This window comes from Oncorhynchus clarkii, chromosome 1, assembly GCF_045791955.1.
Source record: "Oncorhynchus clarkii lewisi isolate Uvic-CL-2024 chromosome 1, UVic_Ocla_1.0, whole genome shotgun sequence".
NCBI lineage: Eukaryota > Metazoa > Chordata > Actinopteri > Salmoniformes > Salmonidae > Oncorhynchus > Oncorhynchus clarkii.
The window spans coordinates 69,234,523-69,261,721 of NC_092147.1; the positions used below are offsets into that span (position 1 = coordinate 69,234,523).

A 27,199-nucleotide genomic window follows, 5' to 3' on the forward strand; every position below is an offset into this window, starting at 1 on the left:
TTCAATATTCCAATGTACAGTTTACACTTGTTGATTGCAGCACACCTTGCTTAACAACTCACACAATATTCCCCTGTTGCCTTGCTTGGCAAGCATTTTGAACTTTGCTTAGGGCCTATACTGTAGCACATTAATGACAGTCCATACTAATAGAGTGAATTGCACAGCATTGCAAACGTCTTCTACTTCTTTACATTTTGTGTTAAAGTGGGATTCAAATAGATTGAATTGTAATTTGTCAACAAGCTACAGAAGATACTCTGTCAGAGTGGAAGAAAAAAATCTACAATTTAAAGATTCATAAAAAAATGTATATCTAAAATAGTTGTTGCATAAGTATTCAGATCCCTGAGTCAATACATGTTAGACACACCTTTGCTATCGATTACAGCTGTGAATATTTTTGAGTAAGTCTATAAGAGCTTTACACACCTGGATTGTGCAATATTGGCTCATTACAATTAAAAATAATAATTAAAGTCAAGCTCTGTCATTATGTTGGAGGAACATGGCTAGACAGCAATGTTCAAGTCTTGCCATAGATTTTCAAGCAGATTTAAGTCAACTGTAACTTGGCCCCTCAGGAACATTCTTTCTTCTTGTAAGCAACTCCAGTGTAGATTTGGACTTGTGTTGTAAGTTATTGTCCTGCTGAGAGTTTAATTCCTCTCCCAGAGGAATGGTTTTCTAGGATTTTGTCTGTGTTTAGATCCATCCTGTTTCTTTTTATCCTGAAAAACTCCCCAGTATTTGCCGATTTCAAGCATGTTTATAAAAAATACATTAAAAAAAAAAGGAGGCAGTGATGTGTTGTGTTTGACCCAAACATAAGACTTTGCATTTAGGCCAAAAAGTGTATTCATTTGCAGTATTACTTTAGTGCCTTGGTGCATACAAGATGCATGTTTTGGAGTAATATCCCTGAGCAGTTTCATAGTGTCATTCTTCTGAGCTGCAGGACAGATATCTTTGATGTGTCTGGGTGGTTTAATAAATCATCCACAGTAGGGCTGGGCGATACGACGATATATATCGTGTGACGATAGAAAAACGTCTATCGTTTCATATTATGCTCCATCGCTCATTTCGTTGCGTCGCAAATCACTCTTTACGGCGATATCTTTGGTCAATTAGACGACACGTTGTGTTCTTCCACATGGCAATTTGCACAAAAAAAACTAAAAAGGTGGAGAGTGAAAGTGACACAGAGCACGAGACACGGAGCTCGTACCTAAAAGAGGGGCTACTTCCGTGGCATGGATGTGGTTTGAGTATGAAAAGTCTGACAGACAAGAAAGTCGTCCTCTGCTAAATATGCCGCAGGCCGGTCCCGACAACAGGCTCAAACACCACTAGCCTCTTTATAACCTACGCAAGAATCCTGTGAAACAATACGGAGAGATTCTACAGATGAGACCCCAAAAAGTACAGTTGAGTGCTCAAAACAAACCCCCAACTCAGACGTTGCAAGAGGCTTTGGCCCGCGGCACACCATATGGCAAAGAATCACAAAGATGGAAGGAGATAACAGCTGCCGTTACAACTTACATCTGCAAAGACATGGCGCCAATTTACGAGGTCGAGAAACAGGGATTTAATGAGTTGGTACTAACACTTGCCCCAAGGTACCAAATGCAAATTGATATACAGTCGTGGCCAAAAGTTGAGAATGACACAAATATTAATTTTCACAAAGGCTGTTGCCTCAGTGTGTTTAGATATTTTTGTCAGATGTTACTATGGAATACTGAAGTATAATTACAAGCATTTCATAAGTGTCAAAGGCTTTAATTGACAGTTACAAAGTTGGTGCAAAGAGTCAATATTTGCAGTGTTGACCCTTCTTTTTTAAGACCTCTGCAATCCGCCCTGGCATGCTGTCAATTAACTTCTGGGCTACATCCTGACTGATGCCAGCCCATTCATGCATAATCGATGCTTGGAGTTTGTCAGAATTTGTGGGGTTTTGCTTGATTCCAAGCACCACCTTCCTTTTGAAGCTTCCAGTCTGTTATTCGAACTCAATCAGCATGACAGAGTGATCGCCAGTCTTGTCCTCGTCACTCACACCTGTGTTAATGAGAGAATCACTGACATGATGTCAGCTGGTCCTTTTGTGGCAGGGCTGAAATGCAGTGAAAATGTTTTGGGGGGATTCAGTTCATTTGCATGGCAAAGAGGGACTTTGCAATTAATTGCAATTCATCTGATCACTCTTCATAACATTCAGGAGTATATGCAAATTGCCATCATACAAACTGAAGCAGCAGACTTCGTGAAAACTAATATTTGTGTAATTCTCAACTTTTGGCAACAACCACTCCACAAATTTCTTGTTAACAAAACTATAGTTTTGACAAATCGGTTAGGACATTTACTTTGTGCATGACACAAGTAATTTTTTTTCCCAACAATTGTTTACAGGCAGATTATTTCACTTATTCTCTGTATCACAATTCAAGTGGGTCAGAAGTTTATATACACTAAGTTGACTGTGCCTTCAAAAATAATGTTATGGTTTCAGAAGCTTCTGATAGGCTAATTGACATCATTTGAGTCAATTGGAGGTGTACTTGTGGATGTATTTCAAGGCCTACTTTCAAACTCAGTGCCTCTTTGCTTGACATCATGGGGAAATCAAAAGAAATCAGCCAAGACCTCAGAAAATACATTGTAGACCTCCACAAGTCTGGTTCATCCTTGGGAGCAATTTCCAAATGCCTGAAGGTACCACGTTCATCTGTACAAACAATAGCATAAACCCCATTGGACGACACAGCCGTCATACCCCTCAGGAAGGAGACGCGTTCTGTCTCCTAGAGATGAATGTACTTTGGTGCGGAAGGTGCAAATCAATCCCAGAACAGCAGCAAAGGACCTTGTGAAGATGCTGGAGGAAACAGGTACAAAAGTATCTATATCCACAGTGAAACGAGTCCTATATCGACATGACCTGAAAGGCCTCTCAGCAAGGAAGAAACGACTGCTCCAAAATCACCATAAAAAAGCCACACTACGGTTTGGAACTGCACATGGGGACAAAGATCGTAATTTTTGGAGAAATGTCCTCTGGGCTGATGAAACAAAAATAGAACTGTTTGGCCATAATGACCATTGTTATGTTTGGAGGAAAAGGGGGGACGCTTGCAAGCTGAAGAACCCCATCCCAACCGTGAAGCATGGGGGTGGCAGCATCAAGGGACTGGTGCACCTCACAAAGTAGATGGCATCAAGAGGGAGGAAAAGTATGTGGATATATTGAAGCAACATCTCAAGACATCAGTCTGGCAGTTAAAGCTTGGTCGCAAATGGGTCTTCCAAATGGACAATGACCCCAAGCATCCTTCTAAAGTTGTGGCAAAATGACTTAAGGACAACAAAGTCACGGTATTGGAGTGGCCATCACAAAGCCCCGACCTCAATCCCATAGAACATTTGTGGGAAGAACTGAAAAAGTGTGTGCAGGCAATGAGGCCTACAAACCTGACTCAGTTACACCAGCTCTGTCAGGAGGAATGGGCCAAGATTCACCCAACATATTGTGGGAAGCTTGTGGAAGGCTTCCCGAAACGTTTGACCCAAGTTAAACAATTTAAAGGCAGTGCTACCGAAAACCAATGTGTATGTAAACTTCTGATCCACTGGGAATGTGATGAAAGAAATAAAAGCTGAAATATATCATTCTCTCTACTATTATTCTGACATTTCACATTCTTAAAATGGTGATCCTAACTTAAAGTGGTGATCCTAACTGACCTAAAACAGGGACTTTTTACTAGGATTAAATGTCAGGAATTGTGCAAAAACTGAGTTTAAATGTATTTGGTTATAGTGTATATGTAAACTTCTGACTTCAACCGTATGATGTTGTAATGCCAAAATAACATACAAAACAGGCAAGCCCTAAAAAATATATATTTTAGGCCTATATTTATTTTGTTTGCAACTATAGTTGAAGTGTTTTCTATTTACCTTTTATACATTGATATTTTATATTTTGTTACATGCTAAATTGAAAATTTGCCCAAAGGTTCTAAATAGGAGAAGTTATCAAATGAGTAAGTACCTTTTATTTGTTGAGTATAATTCAACATGTATTATGAAAACGGCCTTTACGTGGTCATTTTATATCAACTATTTATTAATTGAATTCACAGAAAATGTGCTATATCATGATATGTATCATTATCGGGATATGAGATTTTGGCCATATCGCCCAGCACTAATCCACAGCATAATTATTAAACTGACCATGCTTAAAGACATATTCAATGTCTGATTTGTTATTGTTAGCCATCTACCAATCACTGCCCTTCTTTATGAGGCTTTCAAAAAGCTCCCTGGTCTTTGTAGTCGAATTTGTGCTTGAAATTCAATAATTGACTGAGTGACATTACATATGTTGCATGTTTGGGGGACAGAGGAAGGTTTAGTCATTAATAAAAAATAATGTCAACCATGTCATTTTTCTTCCACTTTTACATTAGAGTATTTTGTGTAGATTGTTGACAATTAAATAAATTTTAATACCACTTTGTAACACAATCAAATGTAAAGACATCCAAGGGGTCTGAAAGCGTTTCCAAGGCACTGTAACTGAGCACATGAAGTTGGCCCACTGTTCAGTTTACAGTTACAATATCTCTGTCCCTGACCGAAGTGTCTCAGCGCTCACTACACTGTATCTCTTTATCGAAGCTAAAACAACAGGCAATAAATAGGTGGTGAATAACCACATCCTAGCCATTTTGGAATTACAAGAAAATAGCTTTAAAACTGCTCAATTCTAACTCCGCCTCATTGCAAAACGTGTAGAATAGCATGAAATTCGCTTTCAAAATAGCATGAGATTAGCTGGGGGGGGGGGGGGCTTGCTCGGCCTCGCTCCACAGTGTCCTAGCCTACAGCTTCAACAAACCATTTTTTATATGTAAAACATAAACACACTTTCACTCCATTTCGTAAGTGTCTCGAGCGACAAGTGTAGCTTAGTACAGTAGCGGAGGAAATATTCAGTTTCCATTCCTCAGAGAGGGATACGTGATGGAGGATTGTCAGGGACAATACTGGCAAACAAATACAGTAGGACCTATTACTGTCAAAACATGCACTTTTACACTGGCAAACAGGCTTGCTCGCATGGAAATTGAGAAATAATGAGAAAAAAAGTTGTGTGAGCTGAACCCAACACACTGAAAACTTACCTCTTTCATAGGTGCACGCCCAGTCGGCAGAATTGAGCTCCTAAACCGACAACCCTGCTGTATGTAGGCTTATATAATAGCCTATCATTATGTAGTAAAATATAAATAAAACGTTATTTCTGTGTCATTGAAATTACGGTGTAGTTCATCGTAGAAAGTTGGGCTCCGCTCCTTTCCCGAGTCGGCTCCGTCCAAGATTTGCCCTAGTGCCTTTCCATTTTCTTTCCTTCATCCACCGCGCAAACGACCTCCCCAGGCATCAACGTCTGGAGAACAAAACAAAAGCCTGACGGAGTGGCAGGATAAGGAGTTTTGTATGTTCATTTGCAAACGCTATTTCTGCGCATGTGCATGCTTCTTTTTTTACGTGGCTGCTGTACTTAGTGCTCCGCTGCCGCCCACGTACTTGATTGCCTTTGTCTCATCACAGAACTTCATGTTGTAGAAAACTGTTCGAACTATTGCCTTCCCTCAGTAAGCTACTAAGCAAAAGTGCGATTTCCTACAAACTTGATGTTGTCCACAAAACTGTTTTTAGCTATTGCAATCCATGCCTCATTAAGCATAAGAACGATTTCATGTTCTTTTTTCATGAGGGGATAAGTTATTCACATGTTTTACACAAAATACATTATCAACATGTTCGTACAAACAGTTCTCAGCATTGCAAACATAAGCACGAATCAAACAGGCAGTCTATTGATTTCATGTTCTAAGCTGCTGTGTTAGTTATTTACTCTGCCATGATATCAGCGTATATGGCATAAATGTGGCACTAGGCAACGATAGCTACGATTTGGCAACAACTATAAAGATTAGCCTACAATCATCAGACAAAACGATGATTGTTTTTGCCCCGTGTAAGGAATGTGTTTTGTTGTGCAACTGCAATATGCGTTACAACAGACAGAAAGAGAAGGTTGTAACTTCATTAAAAAAACGGAACAAAAAAATCAACGCAACATGTAAAGAGTTTGTCCCGTGAGATGAAATTAAAGATCCCAGAAATGTTCCTTATGCACAAAAAGCTTATTTCTCAAAAATGTTGTGCACAAATTTTTTAACATCCATATTAGTGAGAATTTCTCCGTTGCCAAGATAATCCATCCACCTGACAGGTGTCGCATATCAAGAAGCTGATTAAACGGCATGATCATTACACAAGTGCACCTTGTGCTGGGGACAATAAATGGCCATTAAAATGTGTAGTTTTGTCACACAACACAATGCCACAGATGTCTCAAGTTTTGAGGGAGCATGCAATTGGCATGCTGACTGCAGGAATGTCCAACAGAGCTGTTGCCAGATCATTTAATGTTAATATCTCTAGTATAAGCCACATCCAACATCGTTTTAGAGAATTTGGCAGTGCGTCCAACTGGCCTCACAACCGCAGACCACGTGTATGAGTTGAGCGATTTGCTGATGTCAATGTTGTGAACAGAGTACCCCATGGTGAAAGGTATTAGCGACAACGATCACAATTGCATGTTATCAATAGCAATTTGGTTGCACAGAAATTCTGTGACAAGATCCAATCAAATCAAATTGTATTTGTCACATGCGCCTTACAGTGAAATGCTTACTTTACAAGCCCTTAACCAACAATGCAGTTAAGAAAAATATAAAAAACATTATTTAAAAAAAAGTTACAAATAATTAAAGAGCAGCAGTAAAATAACAATAGCGGGGGCTATATACAGGGGTCCTGAGGCCCATTTAAAAAAAATGTATCTGTGACCAACATATGCATATCTGTATTCCCAGTCATGTGAAAACTCCATATCGTAGCGTATTTTTGTGATCCGTAGGCACGGCCGAAATTTAATCCCTGTTGCCTTTCACGTCACATGTCTTCACCTGGAATTGCGGTTTTGATTCGATGAAATACATCGTTCTTGTCAGACATTTTACTTTTTGTAGCATGTTACGATAATTAGGTTAAGGTTAGCTAAAATGCAAAAAATGAATCTAACTTTTGACTTTAATTTCACAAAAACTGTATCCATTCTAGCCACGTTCTGGAATTACTTAGGCAATGGTACTTGTTATTTTATACCTCAATCAGACAGAGAAGAATAGGAAGAGAGAGGGAGAGAGGGTTAGGCCCAACTCAGCAGAAAAGTGAGTTATTTTTCATTGTTTTTCCCAACAAGTAAGGAATTTTTGTATTGACGTCAATGAGACAATGTCGAATTTGGTCAGCAAAAATAAGTATGGCTTATTTGCTATGTGAGGTTTATTTGAACAAATACAATTTTTGCAATGCTTAAGTTGTTACTAGTGTACTGACATAAGTAGGACATGTGACATCCCTGCAACTTTAAGAAAAACACTTTTATATCGGAGTTGTCTCAAGATGGCTATGCATATTCATGGCATGAAGCCAGTAGCATAGCATCTCTCTCAATTGAATACAGGCTGCTAATGTCAACAACCCTCATCTAATATTTAAAAAAAAATTAGATGTATCAGGGAGGTGGGAGGTGACCAAGAACCCAATGGTCACTCTGACAGAGCTCCAGAGTTCCTCAGTAGAGATGGGAGAACCTTCCAGAAGGTCTCTGCAGCACTCCACCAATCAGGCCTTTATGGTAGTGGCCAGCCAGAAGCGACGCCTCTGTAAAAAGCATGACAGCCCGCTTGGAGTTTGCCAAAAGGCACCTAAAGAACTCTCAGACCATGAGAAACCAGATTATCTGGTCTGATGAAACCAAGATTGAACTCTTTGATCTGAATGCAAAGCGTCACATCTGGAGGAAACCTGGTACCATCCCTACGGTGAAGCATGGTGGTGGCAGCATCATGCTGTGGGAATGTTTTTCAGTGGCAGGGACTGGGAGACTAGTCAGGATCGAGGGAAAGATGAATGGGGCAAAGTACAGAGAGATCCTTGATAAAAATCTGCTCCAGAGCTCTCAGGACTTCAGACTGGGGCAAAGGTTCTCCTTCCAACAGGACAATGACCCTAAGCACACGGCCAAGACAATGCAGGAGTGGCTTCGGGACAAGTCTCTGAATGTCCTTGAATGTCCTTGAGTGGCCCAGCCAGAGCCCAGACCTGAAAATAGCTGTGCAGCAACGCTCCCAATCTAACCTGAGAGAGCTTGAGAGGATCTGCAGAGAATAAATGGGAGAAACTTCCCAAATACAGGTGTGCCAAGCTTGTAGCGTCATACCCAAGAATACTCGAGGCTGTAACCGCTGCCAAAGGTGCTTCAACAAAGTACTGAGTAAAGGGTCTGAATACTTATGTACATAAGGTATATCTGTTTTTAATTTTTTAATACATTTGCAAACATTTCTAAAAACCTGTTTTTCAATTTTGTCATTCTGGGGTTTTGTGTGTAAGATTGATGAGGGAAACAAATTTTAGGCAGTATTCTATATATTGGCTGGTGTATTTACGGACATATTCAATCTCTCCCTATCCCAGTCTGCTGTCCCCACATTCTTCAAGATGGCCACCATTGTTCCTTTGCTCAAGAAGGCAAATGTAACTGAACTAAATGACTATCGCCTCGAAGTACTCACTTCTGTCATCACAAAGTGCTTTGAGAGACTAGGATCATATCACCTCCACCTTACCTGTCACCCTAGACCCACTTCAATTTGCTTAGCGCCCCAATAGGTCCACAGACGATGCAATCGCCATTACACTGAACACTGCCCTATCCCATCTGGACAAGAGGAATAACTATGTATGAATGCTGTTCATTGACTACAGCTCAGCATTCAACACCATAGTACCCTCCAAGCTCATCATTAAGCTTGAGGCCTTGGGTTTCAACCCCGCCCTGTGCAATTGGTTCTTACAACGTCGAGACAGCCTACAGGGAAGGGGTTGAGGGCACTCAGAGTGTGGTGTCAGGAAAACAACTTCTCACTCAACGCAAACAAAACAAAGGAGATGATCATTGACTTCAGGAAACAGCAGAGGGAGCACGCACCCTATCCACATCGACGGACAGCAGCGGAGAAGGTGGAAAGTTAAGTTCCTCGGTCTACACATCACAGACAAACTGAAATGGTCCAGCCATACAGACAGTGTGGTGAAGAAGGCGCAACAGCGCCTCTTCAACCTCAGGAGGCTGAAGAAATTTGGCTTGTCACCTAAGACCCTCACAAACTTTTACAGATGCACAATTGAGAGCATCCTGTCGAGCTGTATCACCGCCTGGTACGGCAACTGCACCACCCACAACTGCAGGGCTCTCCAAGGGTGGTGCGGTCTGCACAACACATCAACGGGGGCAAACTACCTGCCTTCCAGGACACCTACAGCACCCAATGTCACAGGAAGGACAAAAAGATCATCAAGACATCAACCACCCGAGCCACTGCCTGTTCACCCCGCTACCATCCAGAAGGATGTCAGTACGTCAGTACAGGTGCATCAAAGCTGGGACAGAGAGACTGAAAAATAGCTTCTATCTCAAGGCCATCAGACTGGTAAACAGCCATCATTAACACAGAGAGGCTGCTGCCTACATATAGACTTGAAATCATTGGCTACTTAAGTAAATGGCTCACTCGTCACTTTAATAATGCCACTTTAATACTGTTTACATATCTTGCATTACTCATCTCATATGTATATACTGTATTTTATACCATCTTTTGCATCTTGCCTATACTCTCTGTCATTGCTCATCCATATATTTATATGTATATATTCTTATTCCATTCTTTTACTTAGATTTGTGTGTATTAGGAAGTTGTTGTGGAGTTGTTAGATTACATGTTAGATATTTCTGGAACTAGAAGCACAAGCACTTCGCTACACTTTCAATAATATCTACTAACCATGTGTGTGACCAATAACATTTGTAATATAACAAAATGAGGAAAAAGTGATACTGTATGTACACTCACAGGACAGTTTATTAGGTATTAGGTTCAAGAAAATGTATCGCTCATACAGACAGAGTCACATGGCAGTGGCTTGCTAAATAAAGCAGGCAGACAGGCATCGAGGCATTCGATTACATACAGTTACTGTTCAACGCGACTTTGAGTGTGGTATGATCGTCATTGCCAGGCACACCGGATCCAGTATCTCAGAAATGGCTCCCCTTTTCATGCACAACAGTGTCTAGGGAGGGGTTATTCAAATCTTACTCTATGAGGTCCGGAGCCTGCTGGTTTTCAGTTCTACCTGATAATTAACTGTACCCACATAGTGTCCCAGGTATGATCGCGGTGGGGTCATGGTATGAGCAGACATAAGCTACGGACACAAACACAATTGCATTTTATCGATGGCAATTTGAATGCACAGAGATACCGTGACGAGATTCTGAGGCCCATTTTCGTGACAATCATCCGCCGCCATCACCTCATGTTTTATCATGGTAAGGTACAGGTGTCGGAAGTTTACATACACTTAGGTTGGAGTCATTAAAACTCGTTTTTCAACCACTCCACAAATTTCTTGTTAACATACTATAGTTTTGGCAAGTCCTTTAGGACATCTACTTTGTGTATGACACAAGTCATTTTTCCAACAATTGTTTACAGGCAGATTATTTCACTTATAATTCACTGTATCACAATTCCAGTGGGTCAGAAGTTAACATACACTAACCTTTAAACAGCTTGGAAAATTACAGAAATTATGTCATGGCTTTAGAAGCTTCTGATAGGCTAATTGACATCATTTGAGTCAATTGCTTGACATCATAGGAAAATCAAAAGAAATCCGCCAAGAACTACGAAAAAAAATCGTAGACCTCCACAAGTCTGGGTCATCCTTGGGAGCAATTTCCAAACGCCTGAAGGTACCACGTTCATCTGTACAAACAATAGTACGCAAGCATAAACACCATGGGACCACGCAGATGTCATACCGCTCAGGAAGGAGACGCGTTCTATCTCCTAGAGATGAACGTACTTTGGTGCGAAAAGTGCAAATCAATCACAGAACAGCAGCAAAGGACCTTGTGAATATGCTGGAGGAAACAGGTACAAAAGTATCTATATCCACAGTAAAACAAGTCCTATATCGACATAACCTGAAATGCCACTCAGCAAGGAAGAAGCCACTGCTCCAAAACCGCCATAAAAAAGCCTGACTACACTTTGCAACTGCACACGGGGACAAAGATCGTACCTTTTGGAGAAATGTCCTCTGGTCTGATGACACAAAAAAATAACTGTTTGGCCATAATGACCATCGTTATGTTTGGAGGAAAAAGGGGGAGGCTTGCAAGCTGAAGACACCATCCCAACCGTGAAGCACGGGGGTGGCAGCATCATGTTGTGAGGGTGCTTTGCTGCAGGTGGGACTGGTGCACCTCACAAAATTGATGGCATCATGAGGTAGGAAAATTATGTGGATATATTGAAGCAACATCAAGACATCAGTCAGGAATTTAAAGCTTGGTTACAAATGGGTCTTCCAAATGGACAATGACCCCAAGCATACTTCCCATACTTCCAAAGTTATGGCAAAATGGCTTAAGGACGACAAAGTCACGGTATAGGAGTGGCCATCACAAAGCCCCGACCTCAATCCTGTCGAACATTTGTGGGAAGAACTGAAAAAGCGTGTGCAGGCAATGAGGCCTACAAACCTGACTCAGTTACACCAGCTCTGTCAGGAGGAATGGGCCAAAATTCACCCAACTTATTGTGGGAAGCTTGTGGAAGGCTACCTGAAATATTTTACCCAAGTTAAACAATTTAAAGGCAAAGCTACCAAATACCAATTGAGTGTATGTAAACTTCTGACCCACAGGGAATGTGATGAAAAAAATAAAAGCTGAAATATATCACTCCCTCTACTATTATTCTGATATTTCACATTCTTAAAATAAAGTGGTGATCCTAATTGACCTAAGACGGGGAATTCTTACTGGTATTAAATACCAGGAATTGTTAAAAACTGAGTTTAAATGCATTTGGCTAAGGTGTATGTAAACTTCCGACTTCAACTGTATCTGTAACCAACAGATGCATATCTGCATTCCCAGTTGTGTGAAATCCAGAGATTAGATTAGGGCCTAATGAATTTATTTTAATTGACTGATTTCCTTATATGAACTGTGACTAAGTAAAATCTTTGAAATTGTTGCACGTTGCGTTCATATTTTAGTTCATTAAACATCGACAGGCAGTATTGTAAACTTTAACTAAAAATCTTTAACTAAATTTAACTAAAGATTCTTTAAAGTACTACTTAAGTCATTTTTGGGGGGGTATCTGTACTTTACTTTACATTTTTGGCAACTTTTACTGTCACTTCACTACATTCCTAAAGAAAATAATGTACTTTTTACTTCCCTGACACCCAAAAGTACTGGTTACATTTTGACAGGGAAATGGTCCAATTCACATATTTATCAAGAGAACATCCCTGGTCATCCCTACTGCCTCTGACCTGGCAGACTCACTTAACACAAATGCTTAGTTTGTAAATTATGTCTGAGCGTTGTAGTGTGACCCTGGCTATCGTTAATAAAATATAAAAATTGTGCAATCTGTTTTGCTTAATATCAATTTGAAATTATTAATAATTTTACTTTTGATACTTAAGTACATTTTAGCAATTCCATTTTCTTTTGATACTTTATATTTAAAACCCAAATACTTAGACTTTTACTCAAGTACTATTTTACTGGGTGACTTTCACTTGAGTCATTTTCTATTAAGGGATCTTTACTTTTACTCAAGTATGACAATTGAGTACTTTTTCCACAATTCTGTAGAATACAAAATGTAGAAGCACTTTTTGAATGTGCAAATGCACGTTCCAGTTGTAAATGTTAAGGAATTCTGATCATTTGCTCACAAATCGTTCAAATTGTAGTTATTTTTTTGCGTAGTTGAATCGTTAATTTGTGAGTTATCTTGAATATACACACAGATCCTGGAAGACATACTTGTAAAATAAACAAATCTCACTCCATACAGGTCAGCCAAAAAGTTTGATGACCCCAACAATAAACTGATGTTAATTTCCAACTTTTAGCTCCATTATTCTTTAACTCCTTCGTCCACTCCTTCTAACCAACACTATTTTAAAAAACATCGCTGATGCCATTGCTCCGGCCAGGGTCGTTCACCCCGCTTTGTTGGGATTGTATTGTTTTCTAGCAAAAGACACACGTTTTCATTACAAAAACAAGGAAACAGGAATGAATGAGAAATATGTATTTTCAAAAATGTATTTATGGACATTTACAATGTATTATGTCTGTTACAAGAAAGCTTATATGGACATTTATATGACTAACATATAGTAAATTGCTTTCGCGTCTCTGATATTCAATCATAACACTGAGTGACAATGTGCAGAAAGGTGGTGATTTGAATAACCTGGAAGCCTGGGTTTTCATGAGGATGAAAACACATGCCTACTTCAAACTGTAATGTCCACGGCATATTATGAGCCATGCAGGCCAATTGGGTTAACTATATATTTGCCAATACTCTCATTACAAGAATTAGACTAAATCTGCAGGAAAGCTTACTAATCAGTACCTTCAAAGCATTAAATGCAATACAACTTTTATCAACAGATTTTGCAGCATATTTGGTTTGAATTAATTACATAGGTATTAACAGGGATAGCACACCATACCGGACAGATCTGTGATGGTGAGGAGCTTCATGGGGTGTGTCTATTGGAGACTGTGCAGTGTGGGCAGAATCTTGAGAACTGTGTGAGAAACTGGACTTTGAGTAGAAATCCTCAATTTATAGCAATGCATGATTCATGCAGGGGTCCAAGTTACGTAGATCACAGGTTCGGCCCTGTGTGAAGTAATATGGGCCAACCTGCATGTATCATTTATGTCTTATTTTACGGAATGTAACAAACTTAGAGAAATACATCAATTTTAAAACACTGGAATATATTTAAATACCGTAAATCTTCAATTAAAAGCTGAGTCTCAAATAGCCGCCTGTCCCTTTAAATAGCAGGGCAAAGACATTTCAGCAAATAAACACTGATTTAAAATAAACACTGGGTTTAAATGTAATTGTTTATGGAGGTTACCATAAATATTTGAGGATTTGTTACATTACATCATTCTTTAATGACTTTTAAAAATGGTAATCATACATTTTTATCGCTGGTAAGAAACAGCTGCTAGCTAACTGGCAAGCACAAAAACAGTCAACTTCAGGAGTAGACCTCCAAAAATGTTGATTGCCCTCTAGTGGCGAACGTAAGAACTGAATATGCAATCAGAGAACAATTAGTCATGGCCAAAAGTTGAGAATGACACAAATATTACATTTTCACAAAGTCTGCTGCCTCAGTTTGTATGATGGCAATTTGCATATACTCCAGAATGTTATGAAGAGTGATCAGATAAATAGAAATTAACTGCAAAGTCCCTCTTTGCCATGCAATGAACTGAATCCCCACAAACAAATGCATTACATTTCAGCCCTGCCACAAAAGCGCACGCTGACATCATGTCAGTGATTCTCTCATTAACACAGGTATGAGTCTTGACGAGGACAAGGCTGGAGATCACTCTGTCATGCTGATTGAGTTAGAAAAACAGACTAGAAGCTTCAAAAGGAGGGTGGTGCTTGGAATCATTGTTCTTCCTCTGTCAACCGTGCGTTACCTGCAAGGAAACACGTGCTGTCATCATTGCTTTGCACAAAAAGGGCTTTACAGGCAAGGATATTTCTGCCAGTAAGATTGCACCTAAATCAACCATTTATCAGATCATCAAGAACTTCAAGGAGAGTGGTTCAATTGTTGTGAAGAAGGCTTCAGGGTGCCCAAGAAAGTCCAGCGAGCACCAGGACCGTCTCCTAAATTTGATGTAGCTGCAGGATCGGGGTATCACCAGTATCAGCAGCAGGCAGGTGTGAGTGCATCTGCACGCACAGTGAGGCGAACACTTTTGGAGGATTGCCTGGTGTCCAGAAGGGCAGCAAAGAAGCCACTTCTCTCCAGGAAAAACATCAGGGACAGACTGATGTTCTGTAAAAGGTACAGGGATTGGACTGCTGAGGACTGGGGTAAAGTAATTTTCTCTGATGAATCCCCTTTCCGATTGTTTGGGGCATCCGGAAAAAAAGCTTGTCCGGAGAAGACAAGATGAGCGCTACCATCAGTCCTGTGTCATGCCAACAGTAAAGCATCCTGAGACCATTCATGTGTGGGGTTGCTTCTCAGCCAAGGGAGTGGGCTCACTCACAATTATGCCTACGAACACAGCCATGAATAAAGAATGGTACCAACACATCCTCAGAGAGCAACTTCTCCCAACCATCCAGGAACAGTTTGGTGACGAAAAATGCCTTTTCCAGCATCATGCACCTTGCCATAAGGAAAAAGTGCTAACTAAGTGGCTCGGGGAACAAAACATCGATATTTTGGGTCCATGGCCAGGAAACAAACCTTAATCCCATTGAGAACTTGTGGTCAATCCTCAAGAGGCGGGTGGACAAACAAAACCACACAAATTATGAGAAACTCCAAGCATTGATTATGCAAGAATGGGCTGCCATCAGTCAGGATGTGGCCCAGAAGTTAATTGACAGCATGCCAGGGCGAATTGCAGAGGTCTTGAAAAAGAAGGGTCAACACTGCAAATATTGACTCTTTGCATCAACTTCATGTAATTGTCAATAAAAGCCTTTGACACTTATGAAATGCTTGTAATTATACTTCAGTATTCCATAGTAACATCTGACAAAAATATTTAAACACACTAAAGCAGCAAACTTTGTGGAAATTAATATTTGTGTAATTCTCAACTTTTGGCCACGACTGTATTCTGTCAAGGAAAAAAGTCCCCCCCCCCCCCCCCAAAAAAAATAGAGGCATACTAAGGCCAAAAAAACATGTGTGCAAATGATAAGTGCGGGAAATGCTGAAATTTATTCAAATGATGGAAATTAATTCTGAAATTAAACAATTAACTATGTAAATAAGAAACTGCTAGTTGGGATCCCGAGTTGCGCAGCGGTCTAAGGCATTGCATCTCAGTGCAAGAGGCATCACTACAGTCCCTGGTTCGATTCCAGGCTGTATCACATCCGGTCGTGATGTGATAGGGCGGAGCACAATTGGACCAGCGTCGTCCGGGTTTGGCCGGTGTAGCCGTCAGTGTAAAAATGATTTGCGTAGTTAAATAAAAGGTAAAAAAAACAAAAAAAACTATGCATTAAGGAAATAAATGCCTGTCTCTAATAAGCACCTGTTGTGTTCAGTGATTTAAGCAAATAAATGCCCGGGCTATGTAATTGAAGTTTTACGGTAAGCTGGTTGAGCGTTACTGTGGATGTGTAGGCAGATGTGTAGGCAGACCTACACATTTATTTGGACACAGGAACTCGACAGGTGGTTTGTAAAGCCGTCGACCACTCCCTCCCTGTCTGAACGGGGTGTACCGCAGCCATTTCTTCACCACGTCTGCAAACTGATGATGTGTGGCCTCTTTGCCCACAGGGGTTCTTTTCAGAGCACCTAAAGTGACAGAAGTAGAGGTCAGTGCTGCATCCAAATTAACTTCCGAGGTTTACTTTCCAAATGTCTCTTTTTGTCTGTATGGAGACTGATCGGAATCCTTCTAATGATCCTTCCATCTATCTATCCATGCATCCCTCCCAGTATGTGTAAGATATGATAGTATGGACCTATAACGTCTGCATTGTGGAGAATGAGCCAGAATCAAAGAATCCAGAAACAATTTTTTTAAACAATATTTAAAAAAAATGTATTGAACAATCATTAATTTTCCTAAGATTATCACAAGACATTAATAAAAAACAAATCAGTGATTGATATTTTCCTTCAACTTTCTGAAGAGGCAATGGCACAGAAATGCCCGTCTGTGTGCGCGCATTTGTTTACCATTTTGTTCAGCCGTTAATGATGCTAATGTAATGACTACAGTCTTCTGGTAGATGGAAAGGCTTTACCTAAAACCTTCTCAATTAAATGTTAACAACAAAGTAGCCTATGCCTACCTGGTCTAATTATATCATGACTATTTGCAACAATCCAGTTGCCATTTGTTCTGCAAACTCTGCAATCACAAGCGCTACAGAAACGTTGCTAACCAAACAGTCTCTTGCTGGTGCTCACTTGCATTAAAAGGGTCCAATTATTTATATATATATATATATAGTACCAGTCAAAAATTTGGCACACACCTACTATTTTCTATGTTGTAGAATAATAGTGAAGGCATCAAAACTATGAAATCATATAGTAACCAAAAAAGTGTTAAACAAATCAAAATATATTTTATCTTCTTCAAAGTAGCCACCTGATGCTACTTTGATGACAGCGTTGCACACTCTTGGAATTGTCTCAACCAGCTTCATGAGGTAGTCACCTGGAATGCATTTCAATTAACAGGTGTGCCTTGTTAAAAGTTAATTTGTGAAATTTCTTTGCATCTAAATATATATATATATATATATATATATATATATATATATATATATTTTTTTTTTTAAATGTGACTTTGGGAGTGAAAAACCGATATTTTTTTTTTTTAACTGAAAGCTGGAAAAACAAAACAGAGAAAAGTGAATGTTAAAACTAAATGGAATTAAGCAACAAAAACAACAAAATATAAATACACACACTACCGTTCAAAAGTTGTGTCACTTAGAATGTCCTTTTTTGTCTATTAAAATAACATCAAATTGATCAGAAATAGATACTGTTAATGTTTTAAATGACTATTGTAGCTGGAAACTGCAACTTCATTAAATAGTACCCCACAAAACACCAGTCTCAATGTCAACAGTGAAAACGCGACTCCGGGATGCTGGCCTTCTAGGCAGAGTTGCAAAGAAAAAGCCATATCTTAGACTGGCCAATAAAAATAAAATATTATGATGGGCAAAAGAACAGACACTGGACAGAGGAACTCTGCCTAGAAGGCCAGCATCCCGGAGTCGCCTCTTCACTGTTGACATTGAGACTGGTGTTTTGCGGGTACTATTTAATGAAGCTGCCAGTTGAGGGCTTGTGAGATGTCTGTTTCTCAAACTAGACACTAATGTACTTGCGCAGTCCTCTTGCTCAGTTGTGCACCGGGGCCTCCCACTCCTTTCTATTCTGGTTAGAGCCCGTTTGCTCTGTTCTGTGAAGGGAGTAGTACACAGCGTTGTACGAGATCTTCAGTTTCCTGGCAATTTCTCGCATGGAATAGCCTTCATTTCTCAGAACAAGAATAGACTGACGAGTTCCAGAAGAAAGTATTGGTTTCTGGTCATTTTGAGTCTGTAATCAAACCCCCAAATGCTGATGCTCCAGAAACTCAACTAGTCTAAAGAAGGTTTTATTGCTTCTTTAAATCAGAACAACAGTTTTCAGTTGTGCTAACATAATTGCAAAAGGGTTTTCTAAAGCTCAATTAGCCTTTTAAAATGATAAACTTGGATTAGCTAACACAATGTGCCACTGGAACACAGGAGTGATGGTTGCTGATAATGGGCCTCCGTACGCCTATGTAAATATTCCATTAAAAATCAGCCGTTTCCAGCCACAAGTGTCATTTACAACATTAACAATGTCTACATTGTATTTCTGATCAATTTATGTTATTTTTAAATGGACAAAAAAAATGAGCTTTTCTTTAAAAACAAGGACATTTCTAAGTGACCCCAAACTTTTGAACAGTAGTGTACATATATCTTTTATAGAGTCTTACGGAAGAGAACCCCTTGGAGGCGGGTGTTTCTGAAGCTCCTTTTCTGGCCGCGGCCCACCCAGTTGAGCTCAGAGCCCACAGCGAAAGATAGCACAGCCTGCATGAGCCTTCGCACTGCATCATCCACTGTGGCCCCGCCCATCCGTGACAGGTGAGACACCTGTCATATATATATTAATATTAATAACACAATCACTTACCATAATGTAACAGTATAATACCACAGTAGGTAGTGTGCTTGTTGCTGGTTCAAGCCCTATCGGGTCACTCGGTCCACCTACCATTCTCTTCTGTGCTCCGGCATCCTCCAGGTGCCTCTCTGTGTCATCTAGCTGCTCCATGGTCCTCAGCGGGATGTCGATGTCTAGAGCCTCCACCTCCTCCTCTACCTCCGTAAAGCTCTGGCCCTGAACCCTGGCCTGCAGCTCCCTCAACACTGCCCACTGTCTCTGCTGCTCCTCCTTGATCTCCACCAGCAAGGAGATTATTTTACGCTGGGCAGCCGTCTCTGAGGAACAGTGGATAGGAACAGATTTGGGATGACACCAGGGTCAAGGTAGGGGCCCCAAAAAGTTGTGTTGGTCAGTTAGTTTGTTGATTTGTCATATTGTGTCACATTTTAGAACAGTAACAGACCTGGTGTAGTTAGTCATTTCTCCCATCAATCTAAAACAAGAGTGTAACTGGCAACTGTAGCTAACTCTTCATTCAACTTTTATTTTGTTGCTACGACTAGTTCCTGCAAAGATGCTGAGAAATGCTAGACGTGCAGCAGTTAATGTCAGGAACCTCTTTGCGCGGTTCAAAACATGGATTTATTATCTTTTAGAGTTATCTGGCGTTTGTAGAACCACCTGCAACTGGACATTTATAAGACTAATGTTTTCCAGAATCGAGAATTGAGAGTGTAGGCAAACCTGTAACGTCCAGGACAACAAACATATTTGGTTATATCACATTCTGGCGTACAAACTGTAGCAATTAAAACATTTAGCCTGAGATCGACTTTATTAATCCTGCGAATCTGATTGGTCACACAGCTGAATAATTAATGCAATTCTTCGTTTTTATCGCTGCTTGTTACTTCCAAGTAGGCTAGATACAAAACAAAGTGAAGAATTCGGTCATATTAGAACTACATTTAATCAGGGTAAAACGTTACCTGCTGATGACGAGGTACCTGGCATCAACAACTTTTCCCCAACACCACCCGTGCTAAACGTCGCACTCAGGGACTCAACGTCAAAGTTGACATCAGGTCGTCTTGAAATATCATCTTTGGGAATATCCTCCGAGCGTCTCGAGACATGTTCCGCAAGATTGTTCATTTCGTCGGACACAGCTGAAAGTCTCTGCTGGAGTGTTTCAAGAGCTATGTCTGCCATGTGTTTGTTGACCAAACCTTCCATACGTCGCTGCATCGCCCAGCTAGAAGTATCTCCATTATTATGCTCCATAAAATTCCTCAAACAGTCGACCTCCTCAACGTTAGTTTAAACCAACAAAAACCTTTCTACAATGTCTTTCTATCGTTCAAGGTAAACGCAAATGTGGACTAGTGAGGGGAAAACGGAAGTGGTTATCAAACAGTGCACAGCCATAGCACGATATCACGTTGCAACAACGTCACAGTAATGTTGCGAGAACATTGAGGGAGCTCGATTCATCCTACCCGGGCGCCCGTGCAGCGGCTGAAAGTTGATTGCATTCGATTTGGAACCGGGCTTCCTCTCGGGCGTGAGCCAGGTGCCCCGTTCAGTCCGACGGCGTAGTCGGCTCAAAACAAAAGTGATGTAATTAAAATCGTGTAGCAATGAGTAAGATACTGTGTTTTCTCATGTTAAAGTGATTGCTTTAATGGCATTCCCAATTAAGACTAGTTTGAAAATTCAAACATATTTTATACAATACTTGTATGTTTCTGGACAATGCACCATGCTACCTTGTTGACAACATACCAAGCTACGAAGATTACTGTCCAATTTGAGAAGGCCTGAAGACGTGCCGGGCCATAGCTTGGTGTACCCCGGGCCAGATTAATCGAGACCCCACGTTGGGAAGGCCGGAATAACTACATTTCCCAATAGCACCAACAAAACAATAATTTCCTACGGGTTGACTGCATATTTTGTAGCGTTCAAAACAACTGGGAACTTGAAAATCTCCGACTTCCGACTTCAGTGCGTTCAAGACAACTGGGAACTCTGATTGGGAAAAGTCGTTTTGAACGGTCATCCAACTCGGAATTCCAAGTCGTGGACTCGGGCTTCATCTTAAACATGTGAAATGGATATGTACAATTGCATAGTCATGGATGTGAGCTGATAAAAATTGTATTCAATGTTATCCCATTAACTGTTTTCATAAAACAGGGGACTAGAAACTTGTAAAATTCCATAAGAATGAAAATAAGTTTTAACCTAATATCTTAATGAGAACAGCAAACCATCACACATAGTCAGTCTTATTTAAGATGTATTTTTACCATGGGCCAGTTACTAGAATACTAAAATAAATATAATTGGCCTCAACAGTCCCAACATTGCATTTTACTACATTGTAATGGAAAGAATGGGGCATGTTTATAGTCCCCATGATGAAAACAGTTAAAGGATAACATTGATTATCATTTTAATCTGCCCACATCCATGACTATTTAAATGTACAAATACATTTAACGTTTGAAGATTGATTAAATTATGTGAATAATTTATCATCTTTACATATCTGGCTCATTTGGTTGTGTATTCTACATCACCACCAATACATCATTGAGCCTACTACAATTATATTTCATACAGGTATGGTCATGCTAAATTGATCCAATAAGACGCCATTGAGTTGTTTGGTGGCAATATTGGAAAAAGGTTTCTGTGTGGTTAATATGTATATCCTGTGATGCCCTATATCTACAAATATTTTTAAAATCCTGTTCTAGCTGTGTGTGAAATGTGGTGCCTCTATAACCAAAGTTACAATCCAAAAACATAGCTGCCCCAGGTTAGGGCTCTGTGCGGGTCAGTCAAGTTCTTCCACACTGATCTTGACAAACTATTTCTGTACTGACCTTGCTTTGTGCACGGGGGCATTGTCATGCTGAAACAGGAAAGGGCCTTCCCCCAAACTGTTGCCTCAATGTCATTGTATGCTGTAGTGTTAAGATTTCCCTTCACTGGAATTAAGAGGCCTGGCCCTGACCATGAAAAACAACCCCAGACCATTTTTCATCCTCCACCAAACGTTACAGTTGACACTGTGCATTCAGGCAGGTAGCATTCTCCTGGCATCCGCCAAACTCAGATTTGTCAGTCGAACTTTAGAAGCGTGATTTATCACTCCAGAGAACGCGTTTCCACTGCTTCAGAGTCCAACAGCGGCGAACTTTACACCACTCCAGCTGACGCTTGGCATTGTGTATGGTGATCTTAGGCTTGTGTGCGGCTGCTTGGCCATGGAAACCCATTTAATGAAGCTCCCGACGAACAGTTATTGTGCTGACGTTGCTTCTAGAGGCAGTTTGGACCTCGTTAGTGAGTGTTGCAACCGAGGACAGACGATTTATACACATTACGTGTTACAGAACTCGGTGTCCCGTTCTGTGAGTTTGTGGGGCCTACCACTACACGGCTGAGACGTTATTGCTCCTAGACGTTTCCACTCTACAATAACAGCCCTTACAGTTGACCGTGGCAGCTCTAACAGGGCAGACATTTGCCGAACTGATTTGTTAGAAAGGTGGCATCCCTTGACAGTGCCACGTTGAAAGTCACAGCTCTTCAGTAAGGCCATTCTACTGCCAATGTTTGGAGATTGCATGGCTGTGTGATCGATTTTACACACCTGTCAGCAATAGCTGTTGCTGAAATAGCCGAATCCACTAATTTGAGGAGTGTCCACATACTTTTGTATATATAGTGTACCAACATTCTATTGTCAATGGCACAATTTGTTATTTTTAAACAAAGTTTTCAAAGTTGGTTATATTATATATCATTTGAAAGGTAATTTCCTGACCTTTCAGAACCACTTGTCAAACAGAGGTTAAATGTATCAGAGTTTCCTTTTTTATGTGAGTTATATACACTACTGTTTAAAAGTTTGGGGTCACTTAGAAATGTCCTTGTTTTTGAAAGACCATTTTATTTTTGTAAATTTAAATAACATCAAATTGATCAGAAATACAGTGTAGACATTGTTAATGTTGTAAATTGTAGCTATTGTAGATGGAAATGGCTAATTTTTAATGGAATATCTACATAGGCGTATGGAGGCCCATTATCAGCAACCACCACTCCTGGGTTCCAATGGCACGTTGTGATAACTAATCCAAGTTTATAATTTTAAAAGGCTAATTGATCATTAGAAAACCCTTTTGCAATTATTTTAGCACAGGTTAAAACCGTTGTGCTGATTTAAAGAAGCAATAAAACTGGCCTTCTTTAGACAAGTTGAGTATCTGGAGCTTCAGCATTTGTGGGTTCGGTTACAGGCTAAAAATGTCCAGAAACAAAGAACTTTCTTCTGAAACTCGTCAGTCTATTCTTGTTCTGAGAAATGAAGGCTATTCCATGCGAGAAATTGCCCAGAAACTGAAGATCTCGTACAACGCTGTGTACTACTCCCTTCACAGAACAGTGCAAACGGTCTCTAACCAGAATAGAAAGAGGAGTGGGAGGCCCCGGTGCACAACTGAGCAAGAGGACAAGTACATTAGTGTCTAGTTTGAGAAACAGACGCCTCACAAGTCCTCAACTGGCAGCTTCATTAAATAGTACCCGAAAAACACCAGTCTCAACGTCAACAGTGAAGAGGATACTCCAGGATGCTGGCCTTTTATGCAGAGTTGCAAAGAAAAAACAATATCTCAGACTGGCCAATAAGAAGAAAGATTAAGATGGGCAAAAGAACACAGACACTGGACAGAGGAAGATTGGAAGAAAGTGTTATGGACAGACAAATCTAAGTTTGAGGTGTTCGGATCACAAAGAAGAACATTCGTGAGATGCAGAAAAAATGAAAAGATGCTGGAGGAGTGGTTGACGCCATCTGTCAAGCATGTTGGAGGCAATGTGATGGTCTTGGGGTGCTTTGGTGGTGGTAAAGTGGGAGATATTTACAGGGTAAAATGGATCTTGAAGAAGGAAGGCAATGACTCCATTTTGCAATGACATGCCATACCCTGTGGACGGCACTTAATTGGAGCCAATTTCCTCCTACAACAGGACAATGACCCAAAGCACAGCTCCAAACTATGCAATAACTATTTAGGGAAGAAGCAGTCAGCTGGTATTCTGTCTATTATGGAGTGGTCAGCAGTCACCGGATCTCACACCTATTGAGCTGTTGTGGGAGCAGCTTGACTGTATTTTACGTAAGAAGTGCCCATCAAGCCAATCCAACTTGTGGGAGGTGCTTCAGGAAACATGGGGTGAAATCTCTCTACCTCAACAAATTGGCAACTAGAATGCCAAAGATCTTCAAGGCTGTAATTGCTGCAAATGGAGGATTCTTTGACAAAAGCAAAGTTTGAAGGACCCAATTATTATTTCAATTAAAAATCATAATTTATAACCTTGTCAACGTCTTGACTATATTTCCTATTCATTTTACAACTCATTTCATGTATGTATTCATGGAAACAAGAACATTTCTAAGTGGCCCCAAACTTTTGAACGGTAGTGTCGGTAATTCTGAGATGTACTCTAGAGGTCAAATTCCAGAAATGTATTTGATTGATAGCTGTGATTCTAATCTTTTTAATGATATATCAATAAAGGAAATACGTGAGCAATAACTTGTTGTATGCTGACATGGTTTGTTATAGGGTAAAATCCCTATGGGAAAAATGATGGGACTAGCACACATTTTCCAACTCTAGGAACATAGAGCTTCAAGAAAATCCCTATGAGACATCGTCGGCCCAAGTGTGCCCCCCAGACCCCTGGCTTGGACTAGTTGATGCAACGTTCTATAATGCTTTCACATAGCTCTGATGGAATGTTGAATACATTATAATATGCTGAGACTGATTACTTGGGGGAACATCTACTTGAGTGTGGGAGTAGCAACATACCATTCTGCATTTTGAGAGTCTGATAGCATTTTTGCAGACTAGAGTGATGGTCACTACTTTGTGCTAATTTGTCCAATGTGTGCTCCAAAAGTTGTGAATGCCCCAAAACTCTGTACACAATACAGGAGGCAGTATGTATTGTGAAATTATAAACCACGTGATTCAAGGCCTGAATGCTGATTGTCTGAAAGCCATGGTATATTAGACCATATACCATGGGTATAACCATTTAAAAACATGTTTTTACTGGTCTAATTACATTGGTAACCAGTTTATAATAGCAATATGGCATCTTTGTGGTTTGTGGAATATGGCCAATATACACAACAGCTACGGGCTGTATCCAGGCACTCCACGTTGCACCTAAGAACAGCCCTTAATTGTGGCATACTGTCGATATACCATATACCTCCTCGGGCTGTATTGCTTAATTATACATCAGGTAATTCACTCGTGAAAATACAGTTTTAGTGAATTTCTCTCTGTACCTTTCTCGGTTACATCTAAAGGTACATAATGGATTTTGTTGAACAAAAACAGCTTTTCTGTAGCTAGTATGGATTCAAAGCAACACAAGGATACATGCATTACCTTAAGCAAAAATTACTTTATTTATGCTCAAGTAGCAAAATGATTCTAAACATCTGAAACATTAGAACACAAAGTAAACCATTCTGTCTAGATCTCCCTGTTCAGGAGGCATACCTTGGGCCATTTGATTAACATTACGTCATTAAACTCAGCAATCCTATCAGCAACAATGCAGTCATCTAGGAAATCCAGTTTAACAGCTGCGTCTAGTCCATCTTTAATATATATATATATATATATATATATATATATATATATATATATATATACACAGTACCAGTCAAAAGTTTGGACACACCTACTCATTCAAGGGTGTCTCTACATTCCAGATGACTACCTCATGAAGCTGGTTGAGAGAATGCCAAGACTGTGCAAAACTGCCATCAAGGCAAAGGGTGGTTACTTTGAAGAATCTCAAATACAAAATAGATTTTGATTTGTTTAACTCTTTTTTTTGGTTACTACATGATTCCATATGTGTTATTTCATAGTTTTGATATCTTCACTTTTATTCTACAATGTAGAAAATAGTAAAAATAAAGAAAAACCCTGGAATGAGTAGGTGTGTCCAAACTTGACTGGTACTGTATATAACTATGATTCAATTACATTATAATTACCATAAATAATGTATTATATTAAAATATATCCATGCGAGTTAACAAAGGATACAGTGATATCAATAAAATCTCAACCACAAAACAAGGACTAAGGAGGGTAACAAGGGGGACGTAGGATCACATCTATGAAAATATATTCGACAGATAGGTTGACTAAATATATAAATACATTTACATGTATGTATATCTATGTACATCAGCAATATATCACCATGTTTATATCACCAATTATTAAAATATTCATTTCTTCAAGACACTCATATCTGCAGATGAGCTCTTGGCAATAGTTTGGTTAATTTCAAGCACATGATCGTATAGTATATGTTTTTAGAACATAATCCTCAAACGTACTGTAGAAGCTGTAATACAGGGATAAATTAACAGCAACACATGACATCTGACCATATTGTCCATGCTATTATGGCCAATGATGAACTTGTCACTGGATAACATTTCAGTTACAATAGATGTGCCACTGAATATAGTTTTTTTTTTCTCTCAACATAAATACCTGTATATTGAATGCTGCATGGGGATATTTGTATGATATTTGCAAAAAAAAGAGAGTTGGGAGCCTTTAACTTATAGGCTGGTAGATGTTTAGATAAGTCCCATTTTCATAACAAGCTTCCAGTGCAGATTTCTGTAAACCATTTAGCCTTAGTCTGTCCTACAAGAAAGATGTTCCTCTATTGACAGATAGATGTGCTACTGTGTACGTGTATGTACCATCTAGAAAACTGTCATATGTGCCTTCAAACAAACAACATATTTACATTGTAAAGCTCATAATTATTGCATTATAAATAATTTGACATTTTAATGATAAACCCTGTTTTCCTTTGACACTAGAGTTGTGCTCTGTCTATACCAATCTCCCGAGGAAAATATGATAAATATGATATGAACAAAAACAAACAAACATCCTTTAAAAACAAATGCAACCCTAAGACTTTGTACATTCTGAGACTTTTTTTTCGTTATAACATGCATTTGAGATGTTGTGCTATTGGTCCATGAAATGAGTGTTCACAAGATAAGTAATTCAGAGTTTGTAAAACAACG

General features: G+C 39.7%; 2 protein-coding genes across 2 annotated transcripts in view; both read right to left on the bottom strand.

Moving 5' to 3' along the window:
• The window catches only part of LOC139411468 (Ras and Rab interactor 2a), a 65,378-nt gene extending 59,899 nt beyond the window's left edge, over positions 1 to 5,479 (bottom strand). Inside the window, exon 1 of the mRNA XM_071157886.1 lies at positions 5,205 to 5,479. The gene's annotated coding sequence lies outside the window, so the exon portion shown is untranslated. The remainder of the gene's footprint in view (positions 1 to 5,204) is intronic.
• A 7,881-nt stretch (positions 5,480 to 13,360) lies between these two features.
• On the bottom strand, positions 13,361 to 20,461 carry LOC139411479 (uncharacterized). The gene is made up of 5 exons (XM_071157908.1): positions 20,013 to 20,461; positions 19,132 to 19,358; positions 18,851 to 19,010; positions 16,493 to 16,647; positions 13,361 to 13,866 (listed from the first exon to the last, which is right to left on the bottom strand). The coding sequence occupies exons 1-5, from the start codon at positions 20,305 to 20,307 to the stop codon at positions 13,816 to 13,818; spliced, it is 888 nt and encodes a 295-aa protein (XP_071014009.1). The 5' UTR covers positions 20,308 to 20,461; the 3' UTR covers positions 13,361 to 13,815.
• Positions 20,462 to 27,199: the final 6,738 nt, after the last annotated feature.

Excerpts from the sequence above, each read along its gene's own strand:
- LOC139411479 (XM_071157908.1), bottom strand. The coding sequence starts at position 20,307 with ATGGAGCATAATAATGGAGATACTTCTAGCTGGGCGATGCAGCGACGT. Across the intron at positions 19,359-20,012 it reads AGGTACCTCGTCATCAGCAG|AGACGGCTGCCCAGCGTAAA; the intron begins GTAACGTTTTAC and ends ACTGTTCCTCAG. Across the intron at positions 16,648-18,850 it reads CCTCCAAGGGGTTCTCTTCC|GTGCTCTGAAAAGAACCCCT; the intron begins GTAAGACTCTAT and ends CTGTCACTTTAG.